This window comes from Euphorbia lathyris, chromosome 8, assembly GCF_963576675.1.
Source record: "Euphorbia lathyris chromosome 8, ddEupLath1.1, whole genome shotgun sequence".
Lineage (NCBI taxonomy): Eukaryota > Viridiplantae > Streptophyta > Magnoliopsida > Malpighiales > Euphorbiaceae > Euphorbia > Euphorbia lathyris.
The window spans coordinates 4304630-4331481 of record NC_088917.1 but is presented as its reverse complement, the minus strand read 5'-3'; the positions used below and the strand labels follow the sequence as shown (position 1 = coordinate 4331481).

At 37.6% G+C, this 26852-nt stretch overlaps 2 protein-coding genes across 3 annotated transcripts; one reads left to right on the top strand and one right to left on the bottom strand.

Moving 5' to 3' along the window:
• Positions 1-1044: 1044 nt before the first annotated feature.
• Positions 1045-7896, top strand: LOC136203906 (coatomer subunit beta-1). Of its 2 annotated transcripts, none has more exons than XM_065995130.1 (6): positions 1045-1237; positions 2118-4174; positions 4460-4969; positions 6179-6264; positions 7209-7455; positions 7537-7896. In XM_065995130.1, exons 2-5 carry the CDS (start codon positions 2129-2131, stop codon positions 7411-7413), a joined length of 2847 nt encoding a protein of 948 aa, XP_065851202.1. In that variant the 5' UTR covers positions 1045-1237; positions 2118-2128; the 3' UTR covers positions 7414-7455; positions 7537-7896. The 2 variants fall into 2 exon arrangements, with proteins under 2 accessions (XP_065851202.1, XP_065851203.1); XM_065995131.1 differs by having other exon boundaries at positions 1045-1316.
• Positions 7897-10969: 3073 nt separating this feature from the next.
• LOC136201910 (uncharacterized) lies at positions 10970-12772 on the bottom strand. The gene is made up of 2 exons (XM_065992288.1): positions 12371-12772; positions 10970-11331 (listed from the first exon to the last, which is right to left on the bottom strand). The coding sequence occupies exons 1-2, from the start codon at positions 12755-12757 to the stop codon at positions 11149-11151; spliced, it is 570 nt and encodes a 189-aa protein (XP_065848360.1). The 5' UTR covers positions 12758-12772; the 3' UTR covers positions 10970-11148.
• Positions 12773-26852: the final 14080 nt, after the last annotated feature.

Genomic DNA, 26852 nt, shown 5'->3' with positions numbered 1-26852 from the left:
TGAAGATTCTTGACGCCGGAAAAAGCTCTGGAAAAACTCGAAGCAGAATGAGGGAGGAAGACGCAAATGAATCGGAGAGAGAAGAGAGAGGTTGAAGAAGGTATCCCCTCTTACCTCGAGCAGTGCGCCTATGACACCTGTCGTTCGATGAATGGCCTGGAACAGAGTGACCATAAATGTGGTTCATCATGACGGCGTGCATGGGAGCTCAAAAGCCCTAAAGGACTTTAACGGAACTTAGGGGGGCTTCTGATAACATCGAGATATTCTCCACGGGATCAAAGAGGATATTACCAAAACGGCAGCGTATTGGGAACACCAGGGAAGCAATGACGTATCAAGCAAGTCATCCTGGTGGCGAATTTCCTAGATTCCGCCACACGCTATCCGTAGTCAAACCTACGTGAGACCCGCCATCACGTCTCGATCCGCCCGCCGAACGGCAGAGCCGATTCTCAATAAAGGCAATTAATGGAACGTTAATGAGCTAACGGCCACATTTAAGGGAGATCCATAACCGCCATTAATGAGACATTTATGGAGACTTTCGGGTTACTGGAAGTTATGATCACATGACTATTAATAGCTTGCACCCCAAACTATTAAGGTACACATACACATTCACTCTCTCAAACCCTACTTTGTCAATACAGTTTATTCTATATTCCATTACTGACTTTGGCATCGGAGCTTCCCCCGTCGAACCCAATGACGCCCCCTGCAGGGAAGGAATCCGATCAGAAGTTCATCACCTGTTATCAATTGTTTTTAGCAAAACGAAAAACCTCAGTCCTCTCCTGGTCATAAAATAATCTTGCTCCCTATTTGGACAAAAAAAAAAAAAAATTCCACAGATACCGTTTTTGACAAAACGTGAAAGCACTATATATATTATCCTTGTGAATTCAAAATAGTAGTAATAGGAATTTGGGCTTGAACTGGGCCAGAATTCTTCCCTTCGAGATAATGGGCCTTAAACGGGCCTCTGTAAAATCACATAGAGAACAGTATTTACGATCTCTTAATTACAGAAAATCCGAAAAATCATTTCAAAATTACACAACAGAAGTCCTCTCTTCCGTAATAGCTTCGCCTATAAGCGTCCGAAGGCAGATCTTGGATCTAAAAGAGCATTCCATTTCACTCTCTGCCACTCTTTTCTCTCTATACAGACAGATTCTTCATTCCATTTCACCTGCAATTCATTATCCCTCTCCTTGGATCTGATCGCTGAGAGGTTGGTGATTCTGTCTTTCATCTCTTTTTTCTGATTGTTAAGATCTGTTTGGATGCTCAGGAAATCAATTCAGCTATAGGTTATTCCCTCTCTTTTCCTACATTTGTCAAACTGGCTGTTTCGGTTATTGCTTGTGGCTGGAATTCGCGGATTTAGGTTTTTCAATTTCGATTTTTCTGCTTCGATTAGGAAATTATTTGTGTTTTGGTGGCATTTTATTGATTTATTTCTGTGTTGTGCATCAATTTCATTGGTTTAAGAAGTCGGATTTTGGTTCCTGATCTGAATTAAGGGAGTTGTTTCTGTTGTTTGAGAAAGCTAAACGACGTTCCTTCACTTTTTCAGTAGGTAATGAGATCTTTATTTTTTTATACTGTCACCTGTTAGTGATGGAAGTTATTAAGTAACAGCTATAAATTTAAATGTTAGATCTGTTTGATTGAGGTATGTAGTTCAATTTGGATTGAGAAGGTCTGGTTTTGCTGTCAATTCTAATTGATCTTGTTCAAGCATAGTTTCTTTTTTTTTGCAGCATTGTTCTGTTAACCATAACCTATACCCAGAATATGTAATACAAGTAAAATCTAGTCGCATTGATAGGATTGGAGTTTGGAGATAGGATACAGTTTATAAATGTGCAAGTGCATCTATATGATTGTGATTTCCTTCCAAGTGCATGGTCAATGATTATGTTATTGGATTACACATTTTAGTCCTGTCTTCTGGTCAATTTATTTGTGCAATTAGGAAATGAAGAAAACTTGTTTCATTCTGCCTTTATATTTTCTTATTGCCTGATAGTTTTCCCATTATTTTGACTTTTTGATATGTTGTTTGTCAGTTGTTGATTTTGATTAGCATGTATTGATTGTATTAACAGAAAACAAGGAGATGGAGAAATCCTGTACTCTGCTTGTTTACTTCGATAAAGGAACACCAGCAATTGCCAATGAGATTAAGGAAGCTCTTGAAGGAAATGATGTTCCAGCAAAGATAGATGCAATGAAGAAGGCTATCAGTCTGTTGCTGAATGGTGAAACACTTCCACAACTCTTTATTACGATTGTCAGATATGTTTTGCCCTCTGAAGACCACACAGTGCAAAAATTATTGCTTCTGTATTTGGAGATTATCGACAAAACTGATGCCAAGGGTCGGGTGTTGCCTGAAATGATTTTGATATGCCAAAACTTGAGGAACAATCTTCAGCATCCTAATGAATACATCCGTGGAGTGACACTGAGGTTTTTGTGTCGCTTGAGTGAGACAGAAATAATTGAGCCATTGATTCCTTCAATCCTGCAAAACCTGGAGCATCGACATCCATATATCAGGAGGAATGCTATATTAGCTGTGATGTCTGTGTATAAGCTTCCTCAGGGCGAGCAACTTTTGGTTGATGCTCCTGAAATGATTGAGAAGGTCCTTTCTACAGAGCAGGATCAGTCTGCTAAACGGAATGCATTTCTTATGCTTTTTACCTGTGCACAGGATCGAGCAGTTAATTATCTATTGACCAATGTTGATAGAGTTTCTGAGTGGGGTGAATTGCTTCAGATGGTCGTGTTGGAGTTGATTCGGAAGGTTTGCAGAACCAATCGCGGAGAGAAGGGGAAGTATATTAAAATCATTATCTCTTTGTTAACTGCTCCTTCCATTGCAGTTATATATGAATGTGCTGGCACATTGGTTTCTTTGTCATCTGCCCCTACTGCAATTAGAGCTGCTGCCGACAGCTATTGTCAGCTTCTTCAGTCTCAGAGTGATAACAATGTCAAGCTTATTGTGCTTGACCGGCTGAATGAGCTGAAGTCTTCTCACAGGGATATCATGGTTGATCTGATTATGGATGTACTTAGGGCACTCTCAAGTCCAAATCTTGACATTCGAAGGAAGACACTTGATATTGTCCTTGAGCTAATTACACCACGAAACATCAATGAGGTTGTTCTAACGCTGAAGAAGGAAGTTATGAAGACGCAGAGTGGAGAGCTTGAAAAGAATGGTGAGTACAGACAAATGCTTATTCAAGCTATTCATTCTTGTGCAATTAAGTTCCCAGAAGTTGCAAGCACAGTGGTCCATCTGTTGATGGACTTTCTTGGAGATAGCAATGTTGCTTCTGCTATCGATGTGATTGTCTTTGTTCGTGAGATCATTGAAACTAATCCTAAATTAAGGGTTTCTATCATCACTAGGCTGTTGGACACCTTTTACCAAATTCGAGCTGCAAGGGTTTGCTCCTGTGCTCTTTGGATCATTGGAGAGTACTGCCTGTCACTTTCTGAAGTCGAAAGTGGGATAGCAACCATTAAGCAGTGCCTTGGAGAGCTGCCATTTTACTCAATTTCAGATGAAGGAGAAGCTACTGATGCTTCAAAGAAGCCTCAGCAAGCCAACTCCATTACTGTATCTTCCAGAAGACCAGCTATTCTTGCTGATGGGACTTATGCGACACAGAGTGCTGCCTCTGAAACTGCATTTTCACCTCCTACCATTGTTCAGGGAACACTGTCATCTGGGAATTTGAGATCCCTTCTTCTCACTGGTGATTTTTTCCTTGGAGCAGTTGTAGCTTGCACTCTGACAAAGCTTGTACTGAGATTGGAAGAGGTCCAGCCCTCTAAAGTTGAGGTGCACAAGGCATCCACTCAAGCATTGTTGATCATGGTCTCCATACTGCAATTAGGACAGTCTGCAGTTTTGTCTCACCCAATTGATAATGATTCTTATGATAGAATTGTCCTCTGCATCAGATTACTTTCCAATACTGGTGATGACATCAGAAAAATATGGTTGTTCTCTTGTCGTCAGAGTTTTGTGAAAATGCTTTCAGAGAAACAGTTGAGAGAAACAGAGGAATTAAAGGCAAAAGCTCAGGTTTCTCATGCACAACCAGATGACCTTATTGATTTCTACCATTTGAAGAGCAGGAAGGTAAGAAAATTTGGCAACATTAAGATTTTAAATTGTTGCAAGTCTTTTTTTTTTTTAAATCCTTGACAGATTGCTAGGTTCTCATGGGATGGTGATGCACTTTTTGAGTACGCAATGCCTATTTTACTAGCCTTGAACTATTATATGCCTATTTTATCCTTGTCTAAATTTTTTGTTGTGTGATATATAAACCTTCTTTTGAATTATATATGTTGGAAGTTTCTTCTTTAATCCATCCTTTGTCTTATTATTTTGATTTCTAATTATATAATACACATTATTTAGGGCATGAGTCAACTGGAGTTGGAAGATGCAGTTCAAGATGATTTGAAACGAGCAACTGGAGAGTTCATCAAGGATGGGGATGATGCAAATAAGCTTAACCGCATCCTTCAACTAACTGGATTTAGTGATCCTGTCTATGCTGAGGCCTATGTGACAGTTCATCATTATGATATTGTACTCGATGTTACAGTTATTAACCGGACAAAGGAAACCCTTCAGAATTTGTGCTTGGAGCTAGCAACTATGGGTGATCTTAAACTTGTTGAGCGCCCGCAGAATTATACACTTGCTCCTGAATCAAGCAAGCAAATAAAGGCCAATATTAAGGTGTCCTCAACTGAGACTGGAGTAATATTTGGAAACATTGTATATGAAACATCAAATGTGCTTGAGCGGACAGTTGTTGTTCTAAATGACATCCATATCGATATTATGGACTATATCTCTCCTGCAGTTTGTACAGATGCAGCCTTTAGAACAATGTGGGCAGAGTTTGAATGGGAAAATAAGGTAATTTTATATTCCCTTTTGTCACATTTGGAATTAACTTCTAAACATTTCCTTTCTTTATTTGTCTAATTTGTTCAGAAATATCAATGGTGTGGGATTTGTTGAATTGATAATCAGATTCATTCATCTGTACCATGATAATCAGATTCATTCATATGTATATATAGGAAAAAAGCATCTTTAAGACCCTATTCTTTTCAATTTTTATTGATTGAGCCCCTGACACATTGAACTCTCAATCAGTTATAATCACACTGATTAAGCCTTTGTTTGTCAAATTAGTTAGCTTTGAATGTTAAAAGAGATTTATTCATTTCATTTGTGTCTGAAATTGATCTTTTAACAATTCGATTATAATATTTTTGGGTAAATTACACCCATGGCCACTGAACTTTACCCATTTTCACATTATGGCCACTGAACTTCATTTCTTCCCGGTATGGCCACTGAACTTTACAATTTTTAACACCGGTGGCCACTTAACACCTCAAAATGACCGTTGACGGCTAAAAATAAAAAATCCAAAACGTTAATGATATTCTAAGGAACTTTAGTTCTTGAAAATTTTCGTTTTATAAACAACTTTAATTCTTGAATATTTTCATTTTGAGGTCGTTAACGATCATTAATGAGAAGTTAGTTAAAATTGAGTGGCCACCGGTGTTAAAAAGTGTAAAGTTTAGTGGCCATACCGGGAAGAAATAAAGTTCAGTAGCCATAATGTGAAAATGGGTAAAGTTCAGTGGCCATGGGTGTAATTTACCCTAATATTTTTACAATTTCTTTATATATACATCATTTTTTTAATCTACTTTTGAACCTTTAAAAATACAAATTTCAAATGCGTGTGGAATGAATAAAGCTCTATTACCTGACTTTTATATTCAAAGATGACTCTCATGGCATCATCAGGGGCTTAATGTGTGCAATTATAATAGATCAAGGACTCAATGTTAAAATTGAAAGATAAGGGGCTTAAGAAACAAAATTCGAAAAGATTAGGGGCCTAAAAATGCTTTTCCGGTACACACACACATATATATATATATATTTTTTCTTTTTAAATTCCTTTTTTTACTATGCTGTTGGTTATCTGCTGTTAAATGGTTGCCTATATTGGATTTAATTTCTGTGATGTTTCTCTTCTTCATCCACTGGTGGGACATGTTTGGTCTACGTTCTTAACGTCCTTTGCAAATTACGTTTCAGGTTGCTGTTAATACAATAATTCAAGATGAGAAAGAGTTCCTAGGCCATATTATCAAGTCAACCAACATGAAATGTCTAACTGCACAGTAAGTTGTTTCCTTAGCATACAACACTCTATTTTTATAACTAGTGTATACTAGACCTGTTAATTGGTCGGGCTGGACAAGGCTCGGACTGGGTCTCACGAGATTACACCTAAAAACACTCAGCTCAAGCGCAGCCCAACCCACTTTCAATTTAACCAGGCTTGGGCTGTGCTTGGGTTTGAAAATCAAATATCAAGCTCAGCCAAAACAGTCACGCCTCTTTATATATTTTTCATTTTTATATTATATTATATTTTAGGCCTAAGACATATGTTACCCCCTCTACTTGGCCCAAAACTTCAACTACCCCTGTAACTTTCAAAAATTGCAAATGGCCCCCTATTCTTGTCCAAATGGATTCAGTGCCTTGGGTTTGAAAATCAAATCTCGAACTCAGGCCAAACGGTCCCGTCTTTTTATATTATATATATAAGTGTTGTATGTGTGTGTATATATAATATTAAGAGTTCGTGCCAGGCTGCCCTATTTTTATAAATCCTAAGCCCTTGGACAGTTGGGCCGGACACGGCCTAATGTCATTTTCCACTTTCCAAACGTGGCCCATTGGGGGCCGGTACCTGGGCACTCGAACAGGTCTAAGTCTATACCAACAACAACAACAAAGCCTTAGTCCCGAAATGATTCGGGGTCGGCTAACATGAACCATCATATAAAACCGTGAAAATCAAGTCGTGTCAGCGACACAGAGTCTAAGTCTATACCAAAGATAAAAAAATTAACACTTGATAGTGGATAGGACGGAGTGGAGGGAGAGAATTTATGTTGCTGATACGACTTGATTTCACGGTTTTCGTATGACGGTTCATGTTAGCCGACCCCGAATCATTTCAGGACTAAGGCTTTGTTGTTGTTGTTGTTGATCATCTGTGAAATTAAAGGCTTTGGTATTTGACCAAACTGTGTTTTGGCTGGTTGAGTTTCAGATCTGCACTAAACGGAGAATGTGGTTTCCTAGCCGCTAATTTGTATGCTAAGAGCGTCTTCGGAGAGGACGCCCTAGTAAATGTAAGCATTGAGAAACAGGGAGACGGGAAGCTGAGCGGATACATCAGGATAAGAAGCAAAACCCAGGGAATTGCTCTGAGTCTAGGGGATAAAATCACCCTTAAGCAGAAGGGAGGAAGTTAATGCAAAACATCAACATTATCATTTTCTTGATCACTCGTGCTGGTATTTCGAACCCTCTTTTCGCAACATTCATCATCTCTTCAACGTTTGCATTTCATGACACTACTACTGAATATGATGCAGGCATTTAGAGTTGAAGTGGAGAAAGAGAGAGAGAGAGAGAGAGAGACATCTCCCGACAATTTTTGTTGATTATCTTCGCGCCTGCCTTCATCATCTCAGGGAGTAAGCTCTTCTGAAATCGGCGTATTGTTGTGTATTTGGGGAATATTTTTACAGTTATAAAAGTTGATGAACAATGGCTATATTGAAGCTTTTTAATTAGTTTTAAAGACAGGATTTTTTTTTTTTTTTTTTTTGGTCATTCCTCTATTATTATAGCATTAAATTTGAGGTTACGATGTAGTTGACTGTTTTACTGAAGAACAAAATGTAATTGATCATTGTGATATTTTGTGGGTGAGACTCTTGCCCTTTTCAATCTCTCTTTTGTTTGGTAAGCAAGAAATAAATAATACTCTCTACGTTATATATATATATATAAGTCGTTTTAAAAAGTCAATATTTTCTCAAATTTAAGTCGTTTTAGTTTTTCAAGAATTTTTAGTTTAATTTTTCGGTTCAAGCATTATTTTTTTTCCTTGGTCCCTGTGTTTTTTAACATTTCAAGGTTTATTCCTTAACTATTAGATGGGAAAGATTTTCTTTAATTAATCAATGTAAATTCGTTAATTTGATTTCATATTAATTGTGTTGCTTAATTTGTATGGAACACTTTAAAATGATTTATATAATGGAACGAAGAATGTAATGTTTTTTAGTCGCATGATTTTGAAATAAAAATGTCTTTTATTGGGATAAATTTACCTTAATGTTTTTGGACAAATGAAGATGCATCTTTAACATAAAAAAATGGTAAAGTATTATATTAACTTTTCAACCAATTCTAAACAACGAGTCTAGATAAGGGTAAATTACACCCATGGCCACTGAACTATATCCATTTTTACATTGTGGCCACTGAACTTTAATTCTTCCCGATATGGCCATTGAACTTTACACTTTGTTACACCAATAGCCACTATAACCGTTGACCGGCCATTTTCAACCGTTGGCTCTCCTTTTAACCTGCTGTCTCTCTCATTTCACTCTTCTAAAATCTAAAATTACCTTTCTATCCTTCTTTCTCTCTTCTCCTCTTTCTTTCACACACACTCTTTCCTAGAAAAGCCATGGATACTCTCTTCCTCTCCAAATTCATATATACCTCCATCTCTGCTTATATTTTCTCAAAACATTCCATGGGTGTAATTTACCCATTTTTCAAACTCATTTTTATTTATATTCTGTCAAGAGAGAAATAGAAAATAAATATTTATTATAAACAAGAACAAGAGAGAGATCGGAAATGAGGGAAGGAATTGATAATCTGAGCAAAGGGAATAAAGGTATTGAAATAGTAAAGTAGTAATTTATTATTAATAAAATAAGAAGACATATATCATCTTCTATCTTTCCTTTCTTCCTTTCAAGTCGACCGAAAGCATAAAAAAAGCTTCATTCGCCGGAACCAATGGAGGCGAAGTATACAGGGGTTCAAAAATTTCCCAAAAATCAGCGGGGGCAAGTGCTCCATTGCCTCCCATTGTGAATTCGTGAAGGGAAGTGTGCTGGAAAATAACAGTATGCGGGAAAACAACGATGGCAGTGAAAGAACGAAATTTAGAGAGATATACCGGCGCCACTGACCCACGGCTGCTACCACCACCACCACCGGTGCTTTTTCCCTCACATCTTCTTTTCCAATTCATGATCCTCAAACCCTAACCCCTTAAATTGATCACAGATATAAGGAGTGAGTGAGGATCACATTATTTCTAATTTAAGGCAAAAGATTGAGAGAGAAAGAGGGACAAAGAAAGGAATATGAGAGAGAAAGACAAAGAGAAAGAGAAAGAGAAAGAGAGGGTAAAATAGGAATTTTAGGTTTTAGAAGGGTGAAAAGAGAGATATAACCGATTAAAAGGTCAGTCAACGGTTGGTCAACAGTGACAGAGATTATCGGTGTAACAAAGTGTAAAGTTCAATGACCATACCGGAAAGAATTGAAGTTCAGTGACCATGGGTGTAATTTACCCGTCTAGATAACATTACTTATAAAACATGACTCGTATCTTGATCTAGAATCAGAAGCATCGAACTCCCATAATTGAGAATCGCTATTATAATAAAGATGGTTCTAGGGACTGTACGGAAGATCTTCCTTTTTTACAACTTTGTTTTGAGCTAGGTAATGAAAAAAAAACATTTTATTAATGTATAATTTAATTATTTTATATATTTAATTGTGATTTTATATTTTTTTTAGATATTAATGCTATTTTTTTTGTTATATATATAAATAATTTATAAAAACAACTATATATATATATTGTGATTTACTACGTCATCCAATCCAACCAACTCGAATTATTTGGTTGAATCAAGTTATCGATAACTCAACTATGAATCCACTTTTATATCCGTTCTTGCTCTGATAACATTAACATTACATGAATGATAACTGACTAATTAACATAAAATTGGTGATACGCCACATTTTTGTTTGTCAAATTACTTGAAATTAGACTAAGGATCTGTTTTAATTTTACTATTGTTGTTACTTTTAGCCGTTACTAAACAACTATTATAAATTCTTATCAAACATTTTCCATATCCCATTTTAAACGAAAGTAGCTTTGATAAAAAAAAGGGATAAGATACCAAAATAGGTTTATGGTTTTTTAGGAAGTATCAATTTAGACTCCACATATAAAATAATACCAATCGGTTCTGATCACATGCATCTTAATGACCGTGTAGTATTTAGTCATTAACCGTTAGATCTAGGCTTATTAAAATCTTAGGGTGTAGATTCAAAGCATCCTAAGGCTTAAATTTAATAAGCCTATATCTAACGGTGAATGGTCAAATTCATTTGGTCACTAAGGTGTATGTGAACATGTCTACCAATATGAGTTTAACGTTTAAAAAGGGTACCAATTTAGATCTCGATAGCGGAACGTGACACATCTTTCATATGGAGTAATATGAATGATGTGTTACATTCCGTCATCGAGACTTAAATTGATACATTTTTCAAAAGTTAAGCTCATATTGATGTTATTTTGTAGGTGAAGTCTAAAATGATTCTTCCCAAAAAAACAAACACAGACCTATTTTGATACCTTATTGAAACAAACCGACACCAAATCTAGATAAACAAATGGTAAAAATATTATTTTTGCCAAAATTGAAACAAACAAATCAAGAAATTGAATTTCTTGTAAGAATTAGAGCATCTCCAACAGACTCTTAAATTGGCTCTTAAGTTAAAATTTGAGGAGGGAGAATAAAAAATCAGCTACAACAGCCTCTCAGTGGCTCCTCAAATCACTAAGAGCATCTTCATCCTCTCTATTAATAGAGAGTCTTTCTCCACCTCTTAGTGCATCCTAACTTCATTTTTTAATAATAATTTATTATTGATGAGTCTTTATCCTTACACTATTGGTAATTTAACAATAAATATTAATCTTAATAATAAAATAATAAATGAGTGAATATAAATAGCATTGTTGGAGATGATATATCTTAGCCACTCTTAAAGCCAATTTTTTATATTATTTTTAAAGAGTTCACTAAGAGTCTTTTGGAGATGCTCTTACAAACCTATTTTTTTTTTCTCATAGCAAATCATTTGCAAAGCTTCAACTTCTTGAAAAAGGAAGATACAACAGACTTTGGATAAGGCTTTGTAGCAAGAGAAGTTGGAATATTTTCCGGCTGTTCCATCCACAGCTCATGAGCAATCCCGCCGCCGGTCAGCTTCTCCGACAAGTTCAAAATCTGAGTTTCTCCTTTCACTTCAAGTGTAACCTAAATTAAACCCAATTCCTCAATCTTTCTTTCCAATCTCAAATTTCATTCCAATTTAAATGCCAAAAGAAAAGAAGGTTAAATTGTACTTACAGTCACTGAAGTTTGGAACATATTTCGAAAAAAATTATTAAATTTCATTGTCTTTCAACAAAGAGATAAGATATAAAAATACTCCTAACGTTTTAGGTCATGAACAAGTTTACTTAAATAGTACAATTTTACCATTAACATTAGTAGTCAATAGCAATTTTATCCATAATGTTGATAATTTAAATCAATTTTAGATACTACTATAAAATATAGATATTTTTATTCCTTATTATGTACTAATTATATATCAATTCTTATTAATGTTTTTATAATTTAATAATACTATTGGAGATTGATATTCATAAATTCAGTGAATTTTTTTTTATGAAAATGATAAAAATGTCCAAATAGAGACGGTGATAAATAATTTGGAGACGGTAAATAGTAACGTTTTTTTATTATTAAATTAATAATTCAAATATTTAAAGAATTAAACTATTTAATAAAATTAAAAATTAAACAATACGTTAATGATAAATTATGTGAATTGTTAAATACCGTCCCTTTTTGCTAGTTACCGTTTCTATTTGGACATTTTTATCCTTTTCATAATTGTGATTAAAAACTAAAAAGCTTTCTCTCCAAAATCACAACCTAAATCCCGGATATGGATGATTGCGAGTTGTAAACGTTAAAATTTATGTTTTTTAATCAAAAAAAATTATGAAAATAATGTATCTTTTTTGTGACGATTTTACATTTTTCATCACAAAAATTGAAAATTTTACATTTTCGTCATTAAAAATGGGACAATGAGCCCATCCAGCCAATTGGTTGGATGGATCCGGCATCCATTTAGATCAAATTTCACGTTTTTTTTTTAAGTCAAATTTTTCGGTTTTAAATTTTTTTTATGAAAAGGATAAAATTGTCCGTACAGGAACGGTGACAAGTAATTTGCGGGTGATAACACCCTAACTTATTTACCAAAATAAAATAACAATACCTTATGCATTGATTTGATATTTTCTGGACTGCAATACTGAAGAGTATGATGATCTTCCTTATTTCCCCAAATTGCAGCGACGGCGGCATGACATCCCTGAGTCACCACGCTTCCCATCGGCCATGTATCTATTAGATCTCGCCGCAACACCACGTACTGCACCAGTACGTCCTCCGACGGCTTCTTCGCCTCATCGGCCGCCTCCGTTTCGCCGTTGGACTGACTCATCGAATTCGAGCTAAGCCGAGTTAGAGAACGACTCGAGGAGCTCTGAGATGGAGAAATTGGATTGGGAACCCTAATTTTAGCTCTTGAAGGCGGAGGAGAAAAATAGGGGAGGCGGAGGAGAATGATACGAGACGGAGATTGTGAGAGAAGAAGACTCATTGGTGAATGATAAAATGACACGTAGTGACACATAAATTCTGTGATACCCTTACCATGGAAAAGAATTAAGATCAAAATGACCCCTAGAATTTGACAACATAATCAATTTAGTCCAAATCAAATAGAATCAATTTAGCCTAAGGCTTTAACAATTAGTTGTTAGATGATAGTTGATTAAATTAGTTGTTAGCTGATTACCATTTCAATTAGCTGATTTGACTTGCGGATTTTGTGAACTTGTTTGGTAAAAATTAGCTAATTGCTAATAGCTATTTGTGTAATTTGAGATTAATGAGTATTAACTAGGGGTAAAAATGTCCACAAAAAGAGATGGAACAATAAGCTAATTGAAAAAACTCGTTTTTTTAAAATTAGCTTTTTGGATCCACTAAGTTATTTCAAACATCTCTTCACCAAACACCATTATTAGAGGTTTGACTAATCAAAACCTCTAAAGTTACTCAAACATCTAATTTTACTTCAAAAAACTATTTACCAAACAGGCCCAAATCAAATTTAGATATCAATTTAGTTTTGTAATTTGTAATATTAATATCAATTCATTTCTGTAATTTGTAATTTGCAATATTAATAAATGGAATAAGGACCAAATTTAGTTATATCGTTCAATGGAGTGGCAGAAATAGTCGTAAGAATCATACGTTACCAAAAATATTTACTATTACTAATATAGTTATAAATAATAATAAAAAAAATGTATGAAATTACTTCTGTTTATCTTGTTTGGAATGTCTGTAGTGACAATTAAATAATAGTCAAACCAGTCTTTTTAAATTTTTAATAACATAGTGTTAAAATTGACCTTACTTGGAAACGTTAGAGTTAAATTTGTACAATCTCATACATTAAGGTTAATTCTGCACTTCCCTTAAAACATTATGGTTAAATCTGATCTTGCAAATTTCAGAATGAATTGATACATAAACTTCAATTTGCATACTAATTTTGTCTTCAATTTGGCTATGGGTTGTACCTGTCAATTTCTGTATTATTTTGATTCTTATTTCCCATGAAAACATTAAAATTAAGAAAAAACCTATGGTTCATCACATCATGAAGGATGGGGTGAAGTATGTGTTAACCCCTATGACGAGGGAACCAATCTTGAAGACGAAGGCGACATTGATAGTGTACCCTACTCACCAATCATTTAGCAATGAGTGTGAGGAGAGCCAACTCGTCTATATGGTCATGGTGAAACCTAGTGGAGGATAGAGAAGTGTCGAGGAAGTAAAATGTGTGCTAGAAGAGTATGAAGATGTATTTCTCAAAGAGTTTGTGGCTACTTTGCCGAAGCTTCCATATTACCGAATGAGTCCGAAGGAAAGCGAAATAATGAAGGGGAAAGTCAAAGAGTTGGTAGAGATGGGGTACATATGGGAGAGTATGAATCCATATGCGGTTTCGCCTTTGCTTACACCGAAGAAGGACGGGTCATGATGCATGAACATTGACATGTACGAGACCAAATATCTTGTATGGAGTTGGACTCATTAGTCGTTACATGGAAGATCCAACTTTAACTCATATAGAGACTGCGAAAAGAATACTTCATTACATTAAAGGTACACTGGATTATGGTTTATTTTACTCCTCTCAAAACAATTTCAGATTGTTTAGATTCAGTGATAATGATTGAGGGAGATGTTAATGATCGAAAAAGCATCAGTGATTTTGCTTTCTTTATGGAAACTGTTGTTTTTGCTTGGAGTTCTAAGAGACAAGCAATTGTTACACTTTTAACATGTGAAGTAAAGTATGTTACATTAGCTTCTTGTTCTTATCATGCAATATTATTGAGAAGCATGTTAAAGAGTTTGAAGTTTGTTCAAAATGAAGCAACTAATGCTTTTATTGATAATAAGTCAGCTATTGCTTTGACTAAAAACCTGATCTTTCATTATAGAAACCAACACATAAACACCAAGTATCATTTCATTAAAAAATGCATTGTGATAAATTAAATTCAGCTCAAACATGTATTATCCAAAGATCAAGTTGCTGATATTTTTAGTAAAGCTTTGAAATTTGGAGATTTTAGCAAATTGAGAGTTGTTCTTGGTGTTATTAAAGGATGAAGATCATAAATTTAACATGGGATGTTGAAAGTATAAAATTATATTTAGTAAAGTGTAACAACTCAGTCTGGAGTGGGTTGCGCTAGAGTAGAAGACTTGAGCAATGAGCGTCCTAAGAGATGGCAACGAGGATACGAATGAACTAAATACTACATTAAAAATGGAAAAAAGAGTGACTATGACTTACTAGTAAGGTAAAAATCTAATACATGCAGGCACATTTTAAAGTCGTGAGGCCTAAAGTGTTGGATTTGGTGCAAAGTGGACAATATCTACATGGTGTTGGATCATGATGTTACGTAAAGTCTTAATTATGATACAAAATTCTAAGAGTTGTGTTGTTTCTTAAAATCCATCTGTATTTTCTAAGAGTTGTGTTGTTTTTTAAGAGTCATATGTATTTCGTAAGGGTCTATTTGGTACGTTGTAATACAATGTAATGTAAGTAAGGTTCTAATGTCATCAAATGTAATGTAATGGAATGGAATAAGGATTCCATTACCAAGTTTGTTTGACAAATTTTAATAAAATTGATAAAGTGCAATTATCATTACAGTATGTATGTTTATTAGTTAAAGAGTAAATTACACCCATGGCCGCTGAACTTTATCCATTTTAACATTGTGGCCACTGAACTTCAATTCTTAATGGTATGGCCGTTGAACTTTACACTTTTTAACATTGATAGTCACTCAACTTTAACTAACTCCTCAAAATGACCATTAACGACCTCAAAATGAAAATATTCAAGAATTAAAGTTGTTCAGAACAACATTTACCATGAAACCACATTTTTATTTTCCAAAATCACTTTTTTAAAGCTTTCTCTCTCTAAAAATTTCACTCTCCCTCTTAACCAAACAACACCTAAATGACCTCAAAACGAAAATTTTGAAGAATTAATGTTCCTTAAAATATCTTTAACTCTTCGAATTTTTTATTTTGAGACCGTCAACGGTCATTTTGAGGCGTTGAGTGACCACCGACATTTAAAAGTGTAAAGTTTAGTGGTCATACTGTAAAAAAATTGAAATTCAGTAGCCACAGTGTTAAAGTGGATAAATTTCAGTGGTCATGGGTGTAATTTACCCTTTAGTTAAATGCAATTTTCATGTTTTTCTCGTTTTTTGTTTTCATTTCTCACATTTCCCCGTTTCTTTTCGTGTTTTCATGTTTTCTCTCTTTTTTCCCGTTTTTCGCTTTTTCCGTTGTTTTCCTCGTTTTTGCTTTTTTCCGTTTTTTTCTCATTTTTCGTGTTTTTTCTCATTTTTCCTTTTCCGTGGTTTTCATGTTTTTTCGCCTTTTCATGTTTTTGCATTTTTTCGTTTTCGGTTTTTACGCACTTTTTCGGTTTTCATGTTTTTTTTTTCGTATTTCTCCATTAGTAATAAAAAAATACAAGGGTTAATGGTAATGGAGATTCATGCTTCTTTTGTCCATAATGTCATTATATAAATTTGCAAAGAAAAATTAAGTGATGTATTTATGATTCCATCACGATAAAAATGAACATCCATTATAATGTACATTCCATTACAATATACTAAAAAAGGCCTAAGAGTTGTGTTGTTTCCTAAGAGTTTTATTTGTAATCTATATACTTATAAATAGAAAAAGTAGTGTAAGGGAATTTTCTAACAATTATTAAAACTTTATTTTATATCAAAAAAAACCCTAACCCTCTCAACAGGAGCAGAGAAATAGAATTTTTTCCCTACAATTTAAAAATAAAATAAAGTTATAACAATTATTTTAGTAGAATAATAAAAATTAATAGGGATAAAGTATAAAAATACTAACGTTGAAGAGTATTTTTATCTCTAACGTCTAAAATGATGCAATTTTATCCCTAACAATAGTAATCAAAACAATTTTACTTCTAACGTTACCAAATTAAGTCAATAGTAGTAATCAAAAACAATTTTACTCCTAACGTTACCAAGCTGAGTCAGTAGTAAGAGTATATTTTGCACTCTATTGCAAATTAATAGGGAAATTTAAAATTGATCCAAAGGAGAGGCCCATTTACATTTTTAGACTCATTTAGACATATGCTATATATCAAACTAGACTCTTCCGATATATTTTTCCAAAATACCCTCACAAACCCTTCATATTCTTCAACCCCATCTTCTTCAAGCCCCTCATAATCTTCCTAACATGCACTTTCTGAAGCATTATTGCAAAATTAATATATAATTTAACCACAAGGATTACTGCAAAAATCTAGTAAGCAATTTAAATCGAATAAGAGCAAACAACGCTCTAAAAGGACCATGTTTCAATTTTTGCAGTATTCATTAGAAACCGCTTCAATGCAAATTCAAAACTAATTAAGCATAAGGAAGAAAACATAAACTAATAGAATCGAAATTCGATTTCCATATAATCTCAACAAAGAGGACAATTGGAAGAATTGTAATACACTAATTAGAACTAAAATGGTTTGCATTTTATGGTTTTAATTAGCATTTTATAATTTGCGAAACTATATTTGGTTCTCATTTTACAATTTTGGTTCGCATTTTATAAAATGAAAAGCTTTTTTGCTTCTCATTTCATAAAATGCGAACTAATAATCATAAAATGACAACCAATAATCATGGTAGATGCAAAGTATATTTTCGACTTTTCTCTATAAATATCAATTATTTTAAGCTCAGTTTAAAATTTTAAGATGCAAACCAGTTATAGTATGTATGTGTTCCTTGAAGGTGTTAGAATCAACATCAATGGAAAGAAATGCTCCAGTTCGGTCGTGTTGAGGAGGTGAACATCAATGAAACTTACCATGTTTTGGGAGCTTGTATTGAGTTTGAGATAGAAAGTTGAAGAGTCTAAGGACATTTTAGGTATACAGATTTAAAGTGTTTAGTTTGGTAGCACGGTTAATGAATATTTACACCCTTAAACTTGGCAAGTTTTGTCTAATTACACTTTAAACTTTTAAAATAACCTATCACATATCCATAGTTGACTCTAAAAACCTATAACACAGCTATAGTTGGTTTATTCAGACCTTCCACACATAAAATCATTGATCTGTCATATTTGACAGATGAGGCGACATACAGAATGAACTCACGTGCTTTTCTTTCTTCTATGGCACGCATGCCACCTCATTCGTAAAAAAGATAGATCAACGATTTTATATGTAGAAGGTCCGAATTAGCCACCTATATGCGTGTGATCGGTTTTAAAGCCAACTATAGATGCGTGATAGATTTTTAAAGCTAACTATAGGTGTGTGATATGTTATTTTAAAAGTTCAGAGTGCCAATAGACAAAACATACCAAATTTAAGGTTGTAAATATGTATAAAGAATTTGATAGCATGGGTTGAAATCGGTCTAGACATATAAATTCTTGGGATACGGTACAAAAATACCCCTAACATTTCCAGTCAGGAGTAATTTTACCCCTAACATCTAAAATTGTGCAATTTTACCCCTAACATTGGCAGTGAAGAGCAATTTTACCTCTAACGTTGACAAATTGGGTCAATTACAGATATTATTATAAAATACAGATATTTTGTTCCTTATTTTGCACCAATTACACATGTGTTGATTTAAAAAAAAATATTTCATATTTTTTATGATTTAATAATAGAATTGAAAATTAAAATTTTTAAATTCGTCAAAATATTTGAATTTTTTTTGTCCATCTCGTACAAAATACAGTATACCTTTTTTAATTTTTTTTCTCATTTAATAATATGTTTGCGACATGTTAATAATTAGTGATAAAATGACATACATGTGAACTGTAGATGATAATATTCATGACCGAGAAAGATAATTGGATGAATTGTTACTCTTACTTATTAATATTATGAATAAAATTGCATCATTTTAAATATTAAAGGTAAAATTACTCCAGCGTAAATGTTAGGTATTTTTACATTTTTTATCTCTAACTTCTTTCCAAAAAAAGTCTAGTTTTGTAAATTTTACCAAATTAATATTTAGAATTGCATGGAGGCACGTGCTTACAAATAACAGGATAAAACCCAAGTGTTCATTTTAGATAACCAAAACAAAAGAAAAACTAATAGGGTAAAGTTGGAATAAAATGTCGGTGGTTTCACTAATTTTCAGATAAAGAACTGTGGTTTACTTTTTATCAAAATGAGGATAGAGGTTTTTAACTTTAACAAAATAAGGACTTTTTCGATTGATACGATTAAAATCACCTTTGACGACTTCAAAAATGACATATTTTAAGAACTACTAATATTCTAAGCAACTTTAATTCTTCAACTTTTTTATTTTGAGATTGTTTAGATGATGTTTGGTAAAGAGAGAGAAAGTTAATGTTTAGAGAGAGAAAGTTCCAAAAAAGATGATTTTCGAAAATCGAAAATGTAGTTCCATAGAAAATATGACATTGAACGACTTTAATTCTTGAAAATTTTCATAAGATGGTTTTAATAGCATTAATCTAAGTTTGAAACCTCAATCCTTGTTTTGACAAAAAGTAAATCACAGCCCTTTATCTGAAAATTAGTGAAACCATAGGGGTTTTATTTGAACTTTACCAAACTAATATCCACACTTTAATTTTTATTTAAATTTCATTTTTAATTCTAATTTTAGAAATGAGAAGATAAGGATAAGATTAAAGTTTTAGATAGTACACATTAATAAGTCATCAATGGCAGTTGGCACGCAACATATTTTCTTATTTTATTAGTATTAATCTTTTGCTAATTTAACTTTATTTTCTTGGAATATACAAACTTCTAAAAGTCAATTATATCCTTATCTATAGTGTTAGCCTATTTCTGCCTTCAATGCCAAAAATCCCTAAATAAGTATTTTTTTTAACAAGAAAATGGATTTTTTTATTGTGAATCAAAATTCAAAATCATATAACTAATAGTGGAGCCATCATGGTCAGACTTAGAACTAGACGTCCTAGCTAATAAGTTAAGCAACTCGATTCGTATATGGTTTAGAGAATGAAACTGAAGAAATACCAAGCTCCTTTAGAAGAGTTTTATAATCATCCACAAGAATGTTGAAAGAAGAAACTAACGCATTAGTACTATTAAGTGATAAAACTAAGAGTTGCGAATCTGATTCTAGTTGAATATTAGAGAGACCAGATGTTTAGCTCAACGATTCTCGGTAGCTAAGTGCTTCTGTCGTGAGGGAATCCAAGATAGAAGGTAATCTGGGACTGCGGAATAGTGATCTGGATCTCCGTCGGGAAGGTCTGGCTTCTTCGGGGGTCGGCTCTGCGCGGGGATCAGTCCCTGCGGACACTCCGAAGATTAAGACAGTTAGTGGTTCTAGAGAGCTTAGTAATCATATGTTAAAGAGGTAGGAAATTAGTTACCCGATCCCTTCTTCTTCCTTCATTGGCCTATTTATAGCGGATTGGCCTGGGCCTGCGGGCCTCCTGCCGTCCTGGCCCATTCGGTGGTCGGGCATTGCTGGGCCTCTTGGGCCTAAGTGACATTCCGAATCAAGTAGTCCCCCCCGACGAGGTTAGCCGAGTATTTCATGCGAGGAGACATAGATTTAATAGCATTTATTCCCTTTTTAACGAGTGGTGGACAGCTGGATGGAAGGTGCTCGATTTCCTCATTAAGACCTTTCAGAACCATGCATGCGCTCGTGGATTTTAGTGCATAATTTATTGCCCCTTCATTAAATGCCCCTGCATGCGCCATAAAAAACCTTGAATATCGTGCGTTGCCGGCGCCTCCGTTTTTGGCTGGCTATAAAAATGCAGGGGGAAAACCCTCTTTTTCGGTTTATTTCGCCAGAGTTTCTTCCCCTTTCTGTTTGTGGACCGTCTCGTTTCACTTTTGAAGCCGTTATTTCCTGCCGATCGTTCCATTGGTGCTCCTCCATTTTAGTCGTGCTTGCTGGGTACCGGGCAGATTAGTTGACGGAGCTTTGCTGATCATTCCTTACGACGTTTGTCGTAACCTTTGTGAGGTCAGTCGTACCTCTCATTTCTCCTATCTTTCACTCTTTTGTTTAGTTGTTTTTCCTAGGGAGGGGGAGTATGTCAGAGGGTTCTTCACGGGGAGCCCTAAGAAGATTGCCACCAGTGACCCCGGGTGATTTTACGCTGCATGACGCCTCGCGAACGCATGTCGTAAAACGAAAAAGGCGGGCAACCGCGGGAGAGGAGAGTGCTTTTTGTGCGAGAAAGAGGAAGAAACCCGTAGAGCGTGCGCCGCCGAGTGTCGAGCGACCGTTAGGAGGAGTTGCCGCCGGAGTTCTGGAGGTAGTGGTTGTAGTACCAGAGGGCTTGATTACCGAAGAGCGTCCTCTGGCCTCGATTTACGAGGAGATGCACCAGAGGGTATGGACGCGTGATGTGGGGGTCACAAATATTGATGGTCGGCCGTTTGAGGGAGTGGAGCGGCCAAAAAGGCCGGAATCTTTTTCGGTCGAAGATGCGCACAACATTATTGTCGCTGCGGATTTGGCCGCTATTTCCGTGGTGTATCGATTGGGGAAGCCCTACGAGTTAGTTGCGCTCGGAGAAGACATCCGTGCTCATCATGCGGGTGGTGCTAACGAGCTTATCGTTTACGAGGATCAGTTTGAATCGGGGATGCGGTTGCCCCTACTTCCCTTTTTCGTGGAGGTGTTGAAGGAGTACGATCTGTGCCTTGGTCAGATCCATCCGAACGGGTGGAGGATGATGGTGGCCTTCTACTCGTTATGTCGATCGGCTGGATATCGGGCAATTGGGTTGGTATTCTGCGAGTTCTTTCGGTCAAATAAGGGGCCTCGATCTCAACATGTTACCTTCTCGCACCAAAAGTTCAAGGTGATTGGCGGGTTGAAGGACAAAGTTCATGAGTATAGGCACCGTTACTTTTTGGTGCGAAAGCTGGATGGCGACTTCCCTTTTCGAGTAGTGTGGAACAGGAGCCTATGGATTCCAGTCGTTGGCTGAAGCCTCGAGAAAAGTTTCCTTTTGAGGAGCGGCTCGTGTCATACTTAAAAGGGCTTCCGACAGATAAAGATCGTAAGCAAGACGTCGACGAGCTTGTGCGTCACTTCCTAGCTGACGGGTACTATATTTGGAACCAATGGCGAATGGCTCAGTTATTCGGATGGACGGCAGCGGACTTTGAGAAGTGGAAACGTGGATACAACTTCAAGGCCGGAGAGTTGGCGGAACTAGAAGCGATTTCCGTGAACGTCGCTGTTGTAGGTGAGGGGCCGGGGTTGTAGGTTTTGTTCATTTCGTTCGATGTGCTATTGTTACTGTGGTCTAAATTTTCCGTTCTTTCTTGTCATGCAGGTCCAGGAGATCCCTGTGTCAGCATGGATTTTGATCTAAATGAGTTTGGAGTTGGCCTTGATACTGCGGAGGAAGCTTTTGCTGTTGCTTCCGGATCCCTGGCGTCGTTCTCTTCGCTTGAAGATGAGAACCAGGTGGTTCAGAGCATGGGGGGCGTGCTCTCCACGCATGAGAACCTTGATGTTGCTGGTGACATTCCGCAAGGGATGCCCGTGGTGGAGAAAGAGACCGAGCAAACTGCGGAGGTGATGGCTGTTGAAGAGGAACAGGTTAAAAAGCAGCTTCAGGGGCCCCTTACCCGGAAACGTAAGAAAGATAAGGGTAAGGCCGTTGCTGGGATGAAGAACGACCAAGTACGTGCTGGAGATGATATTGGTGGAGAAAACGACAGCTCTAAACGAGCGTGTACCGAAAGTGGGTCCGATCTCGGAGCGGGGATGATGGATCGCGTAGGCGATCATCCGGAGATGATGAAGAGAATGGATTTTAAGATTGCCAAGTTCTGAGAATATGTTATGGGTTTGTCGGTCCACTCTGATATGACGACATCTGAGCTTGCTCGGGCGATGGCTCGCGTAGCTAAGGTGCCCGGGGAAGTTGTCCGAATGGACGGTGTGTCCAAGATGAATCTTGGCGTGGAGACCCTATCGGCGCTTAGTGTGGTAAGCTCTCTCAATTTTTTTTTTGTTTTGCCGACCAAAATTGTGTTCACACAACTGTGTACTAAGTTGTGCGATTTGTATGCAGGCTATTCAAAATACTAACACTATCTTTGACATGTGTGTGAATGACGAGAACCTATTTCGGGATATGGAGCAAGGCCTGCGGAACGCGGTGAAGGAGCTGGAAACGGCGAATGGGAAAGTAGCCGCTGCCGGGGAGCTGTTGGAGCGTCGAGAGGGCGAGATTGCTGTGTTGGCCGAGAAGATAAAAGTGGAGACGGGAGGCAGGGTGGAGCTGGCGAAGAAACTGAAACTTGATGTGGAGAAAATTCGCTCTTATAGAGTTATGCTCAAGTTTGCCACCCTATGGACTCGCCGAATGAAGGAGAAACTTGACGAGAGAGCCAAACAAGCCGACGCGCTGTCCGAGGAGAACGAGAAACTAAGGCAGGAGCTTGAAGTTGCTCGGAAGGAGGCTAGCGAGCTGCGTGCCCTTGCGGGTCAGCGCGAGGAGAAGCTGATCAAAATGGATAGGATGATGCTTATCGCGGCTGCTCACTCCGTCGGGTATGATGTGCCTCCGGAGGTCATATTCTCTCTGAATGTGTATGATAAGGCGGCCCAGGCGAAAGCCGTAGAGTTCTGCGGTCGATTCAAGAAGAAGTGATTGAGACTGTTATCCAGTGTTTTTGTTTTTCAAAGATGTAATAATTTCTGTACGGTTGGTATCTTTATGTATCTTTTGGAAGTTTAATGTGATCATCACTTTTCACTTTGATTTGATTTGAGCTTGTATGATGTGTCTGTCAAGTCTTGTTCTATTTTGCTATAAATAGGAGTCGGTTTTTGCTTGTGTTTTTCATTCATGTGGCGTTCTTACTTCAAGTGCTCGTATTTCTAGTCGTCTTTTAACTCCTAGTTTTATGTGATGTCGCTTCGGGATGTCGTGGATTCTGCTAAGGTGCTCGAGGTCCAGAAAGCTATATCGGCGATGCCTCATCCTTATATGTATTGTCCTCCGAGGGATGATCACGAGCTGGACAAGAAAGTGCGATATGCTTCCCCTGTATGGATGAACCGGAGTCTTTCATGGAGAAGTCGAAACGGGGAGAGTGAGAGTTCTGCGCCCTATACTGCATCTGCGACGGACTCATGCGAAGTTGTTATCAGTGCCTTTTCCTCAACTGAGAAGAAAGTCTGGTCGCAGGATGGGATTGGGTTCTTGAATCCCGACGAGTCAGTGGTACCCGTGACAAATCCTCATCCTACCTGGGTTAGGCGGCTGCTGGCCGATGAATTGGACAGGGTTATGAACCTTTCTCCTGTGCTGGAGAACCGCTGTACTGGGTGCCATGCTTCGCCGAGTTGGCCCCACGGGGCGACGTTCGTCGATCCGTTGAAACCTCGTAGTGTGGTTTTCCTTGAATTTTCGAGACAAGGATTTCTGGGGCCTATTCCGGCCGATCCGGCACATCGAGTGACGCATGTGGGGAAAACATGCTTATACCATAGGCAGAACGGGCATAACACTGATGAATGTATTGATTGGCGAGCAGTGCATCAGGCCCTTATGGATGCGGAGGCTATCCCGAACCCTAACAGTGTCCGTGCTACTCTTGAGTGACTGTGACGTGCTTGTTCTGTAGTTTTTTTTGTGTTTTGGCCGTTGTTGTGGCCCTTCTTCTGTAATGAATTTGTGGAATGTTTGCTGTTATAAAATTCATGTGCCTATGCAGCTTTGCTTGTTAGTGTATACTCTGAAATTCCTTTCTCAGTGATCGTGTAATATGTTTGTCTAGTGCTGCTTAGCGGAGCATGAATCGAAGTACTTATTCATGATAAATTGGTCATAACACGAGATTGTTTTGGTGACTAAGAAACCACCGGAGGTGCTTGACTAGCCTGCTGATAGCATTTTTATGCTTTTATAGCAGGGAACGCAATGTGGTGTTCGCTCGCAAATTATGGATAACGATATGCGATTGCTAGGCGAGTTTGAAGGCGATCGAGATGCTCGATAGGCCTTATATAGATGCTTTTGTAGCGGAAAACGCATTGTGGTGCCCGCTTTTAAGCAATCGATAATAATATGTGATTGTTAGGCGAGTTTGAAGGCGATCGAGATGCTCGATAGGCCTTATATAGATGCTCTTGTAGCGGAAAACGCATTGTGGTGCCCGCTTTTAAGCAATCGATAACAATATGTGATTGTTAGGCGAGTTTGAAGGCGATCGAGATGCTCGATAGGCCTTATATAGATGCTCTTGTAGCGGAAAACGCATTGTGGTGCCCGCTTTTAAGCAATCGATAACAATATGTGATTGTTAGGCGAGTTTGAAGGCGATCGAGATGCTCGATAGGCCTTATATAGATGCTCTTGTAGCGGAAAACGCATTGTGGTGCCCGCTTTTAAGCAATCGATAACAATATGTGATTGTTTAAGCGAGTTTGAAAGCGATCGAGATGCTCGATAGGCCTTATATAGATGCTCTTGTAGGGAAAACGCATTGTGGTGCCCGCTTTTAAGCAATCGATAACAATATGTGATTGTTTAGGCGAGTTTGAAGGCGATCGAGATTCTCAATAAGCCTTTGGATAGCATATAGATGCTCTTGTAGCGGAGAAACGCATCGTGGTGCCCGCTTTAAGCAATCGATAACAATATGGGATTGTTGGGTGATTGCGTAGGCGATCGAGAAGCTCGATAAGCCTTTGGATAGCATATATGGATTAAAGTGCTGCGAGGATCGGATCAGGTAGCTTGCTTCTGACTGTCATCAAGATGGGGTTTTTTGACAAAAATAAAATAAAGAATGAAAACACTTTATTGATGATTTTCTTTACAATACGCTATTGATAATACTTCTTCAATGTCTGGATATTCCAGCTATTGTCGTAGACCAAGCCGTCTAAAGAGGTGATTTTGTAAGCTCCATTATGGAGGACAGTGTCGATCTTGTATGGTCCCTCCCATGATTGGCCGAGCTTGCCTTGAGCTAACGGGGACTGTGCAGCTGCGGCGTCTCTGAGCACAAGGTCTCCGACTTGAAAAGTGCGGGGATGAACTCGCCTATCGTGGTAACGCGCTATGTTCTGCTTATGGGCCGTGATGTGCAATAAAGCATTAAGACGTTCCTCTTCAAGTCGGTCACTAGCTTCCGCAAGTTCCGCGCTGTTGTCAATTTCTTCGAAAGTGGTCTGTCGAGGGGAGTGAAGGATAACCTCAGATGGTGCCATCGCTTCTGCCCCGTAAGCGAGGAAAAAAGGAGTGCGTCGTGTACCCGAGTGAGGGGTAGTGCGGTATGACCATAATATTGCCGCAATATGGTGAGGCCATGCTCGGCCTTGGTCGGATAGGCGCGTTTTAATTCCTCGCAGGAGTGTTCGGTTGCTTACCTCAGTGAGGTCATTGCTCTGAGGGTGTGCCACCGAGGTGTATCGTCCTTTGATGCCCCACTCTGCGTAAAACTCGCGGAATTGACTACAGTCGAACTGCCTCCCGTTATCAGTGATGAAGGAGTGAGGGACCCCGAATCGGTATATGATTATTCGCTTGAGGAAACCGATTACGTTATCAGCGGTTATCTTGGCAATTGCCTCAGCCTCGATCCATTTGGTAAAGTGATCGACTGCCACTACGACGAAACACTTTTGTGCTAAGTCCATCGGGAAAGGGCCGAGCAGGTCGATGCCCCATACCGCGAATGGCCAAGGTGTGACAATGCCTTTGAATGGAGCCGCCGGGGCGTGATGAGTATTGGCGTGTAGCTGACATGCCTGGCAACTGCGAACTAGACGCATCGCATCGTAATCCATGGTCTGCCAGTAGAGCCCCTGGAGTTGGGCCTTCTTCGCAATTGTCCGGGAGCCCTGATGCGAGCTACAGACGCCCTGGTGTATTTCCTTAAGACAGTGATCCCCCTCCCCCTCGGATATACAAAACAACCAGGGATGCGTGGCGAATTTCCGATAGAGTAAGCCACCATGCAATGCATAACGCCAAGAACGCCGAACCACGAGGGACGCCTGTGTCCGATCTGCGAGGAGTGTTCCATC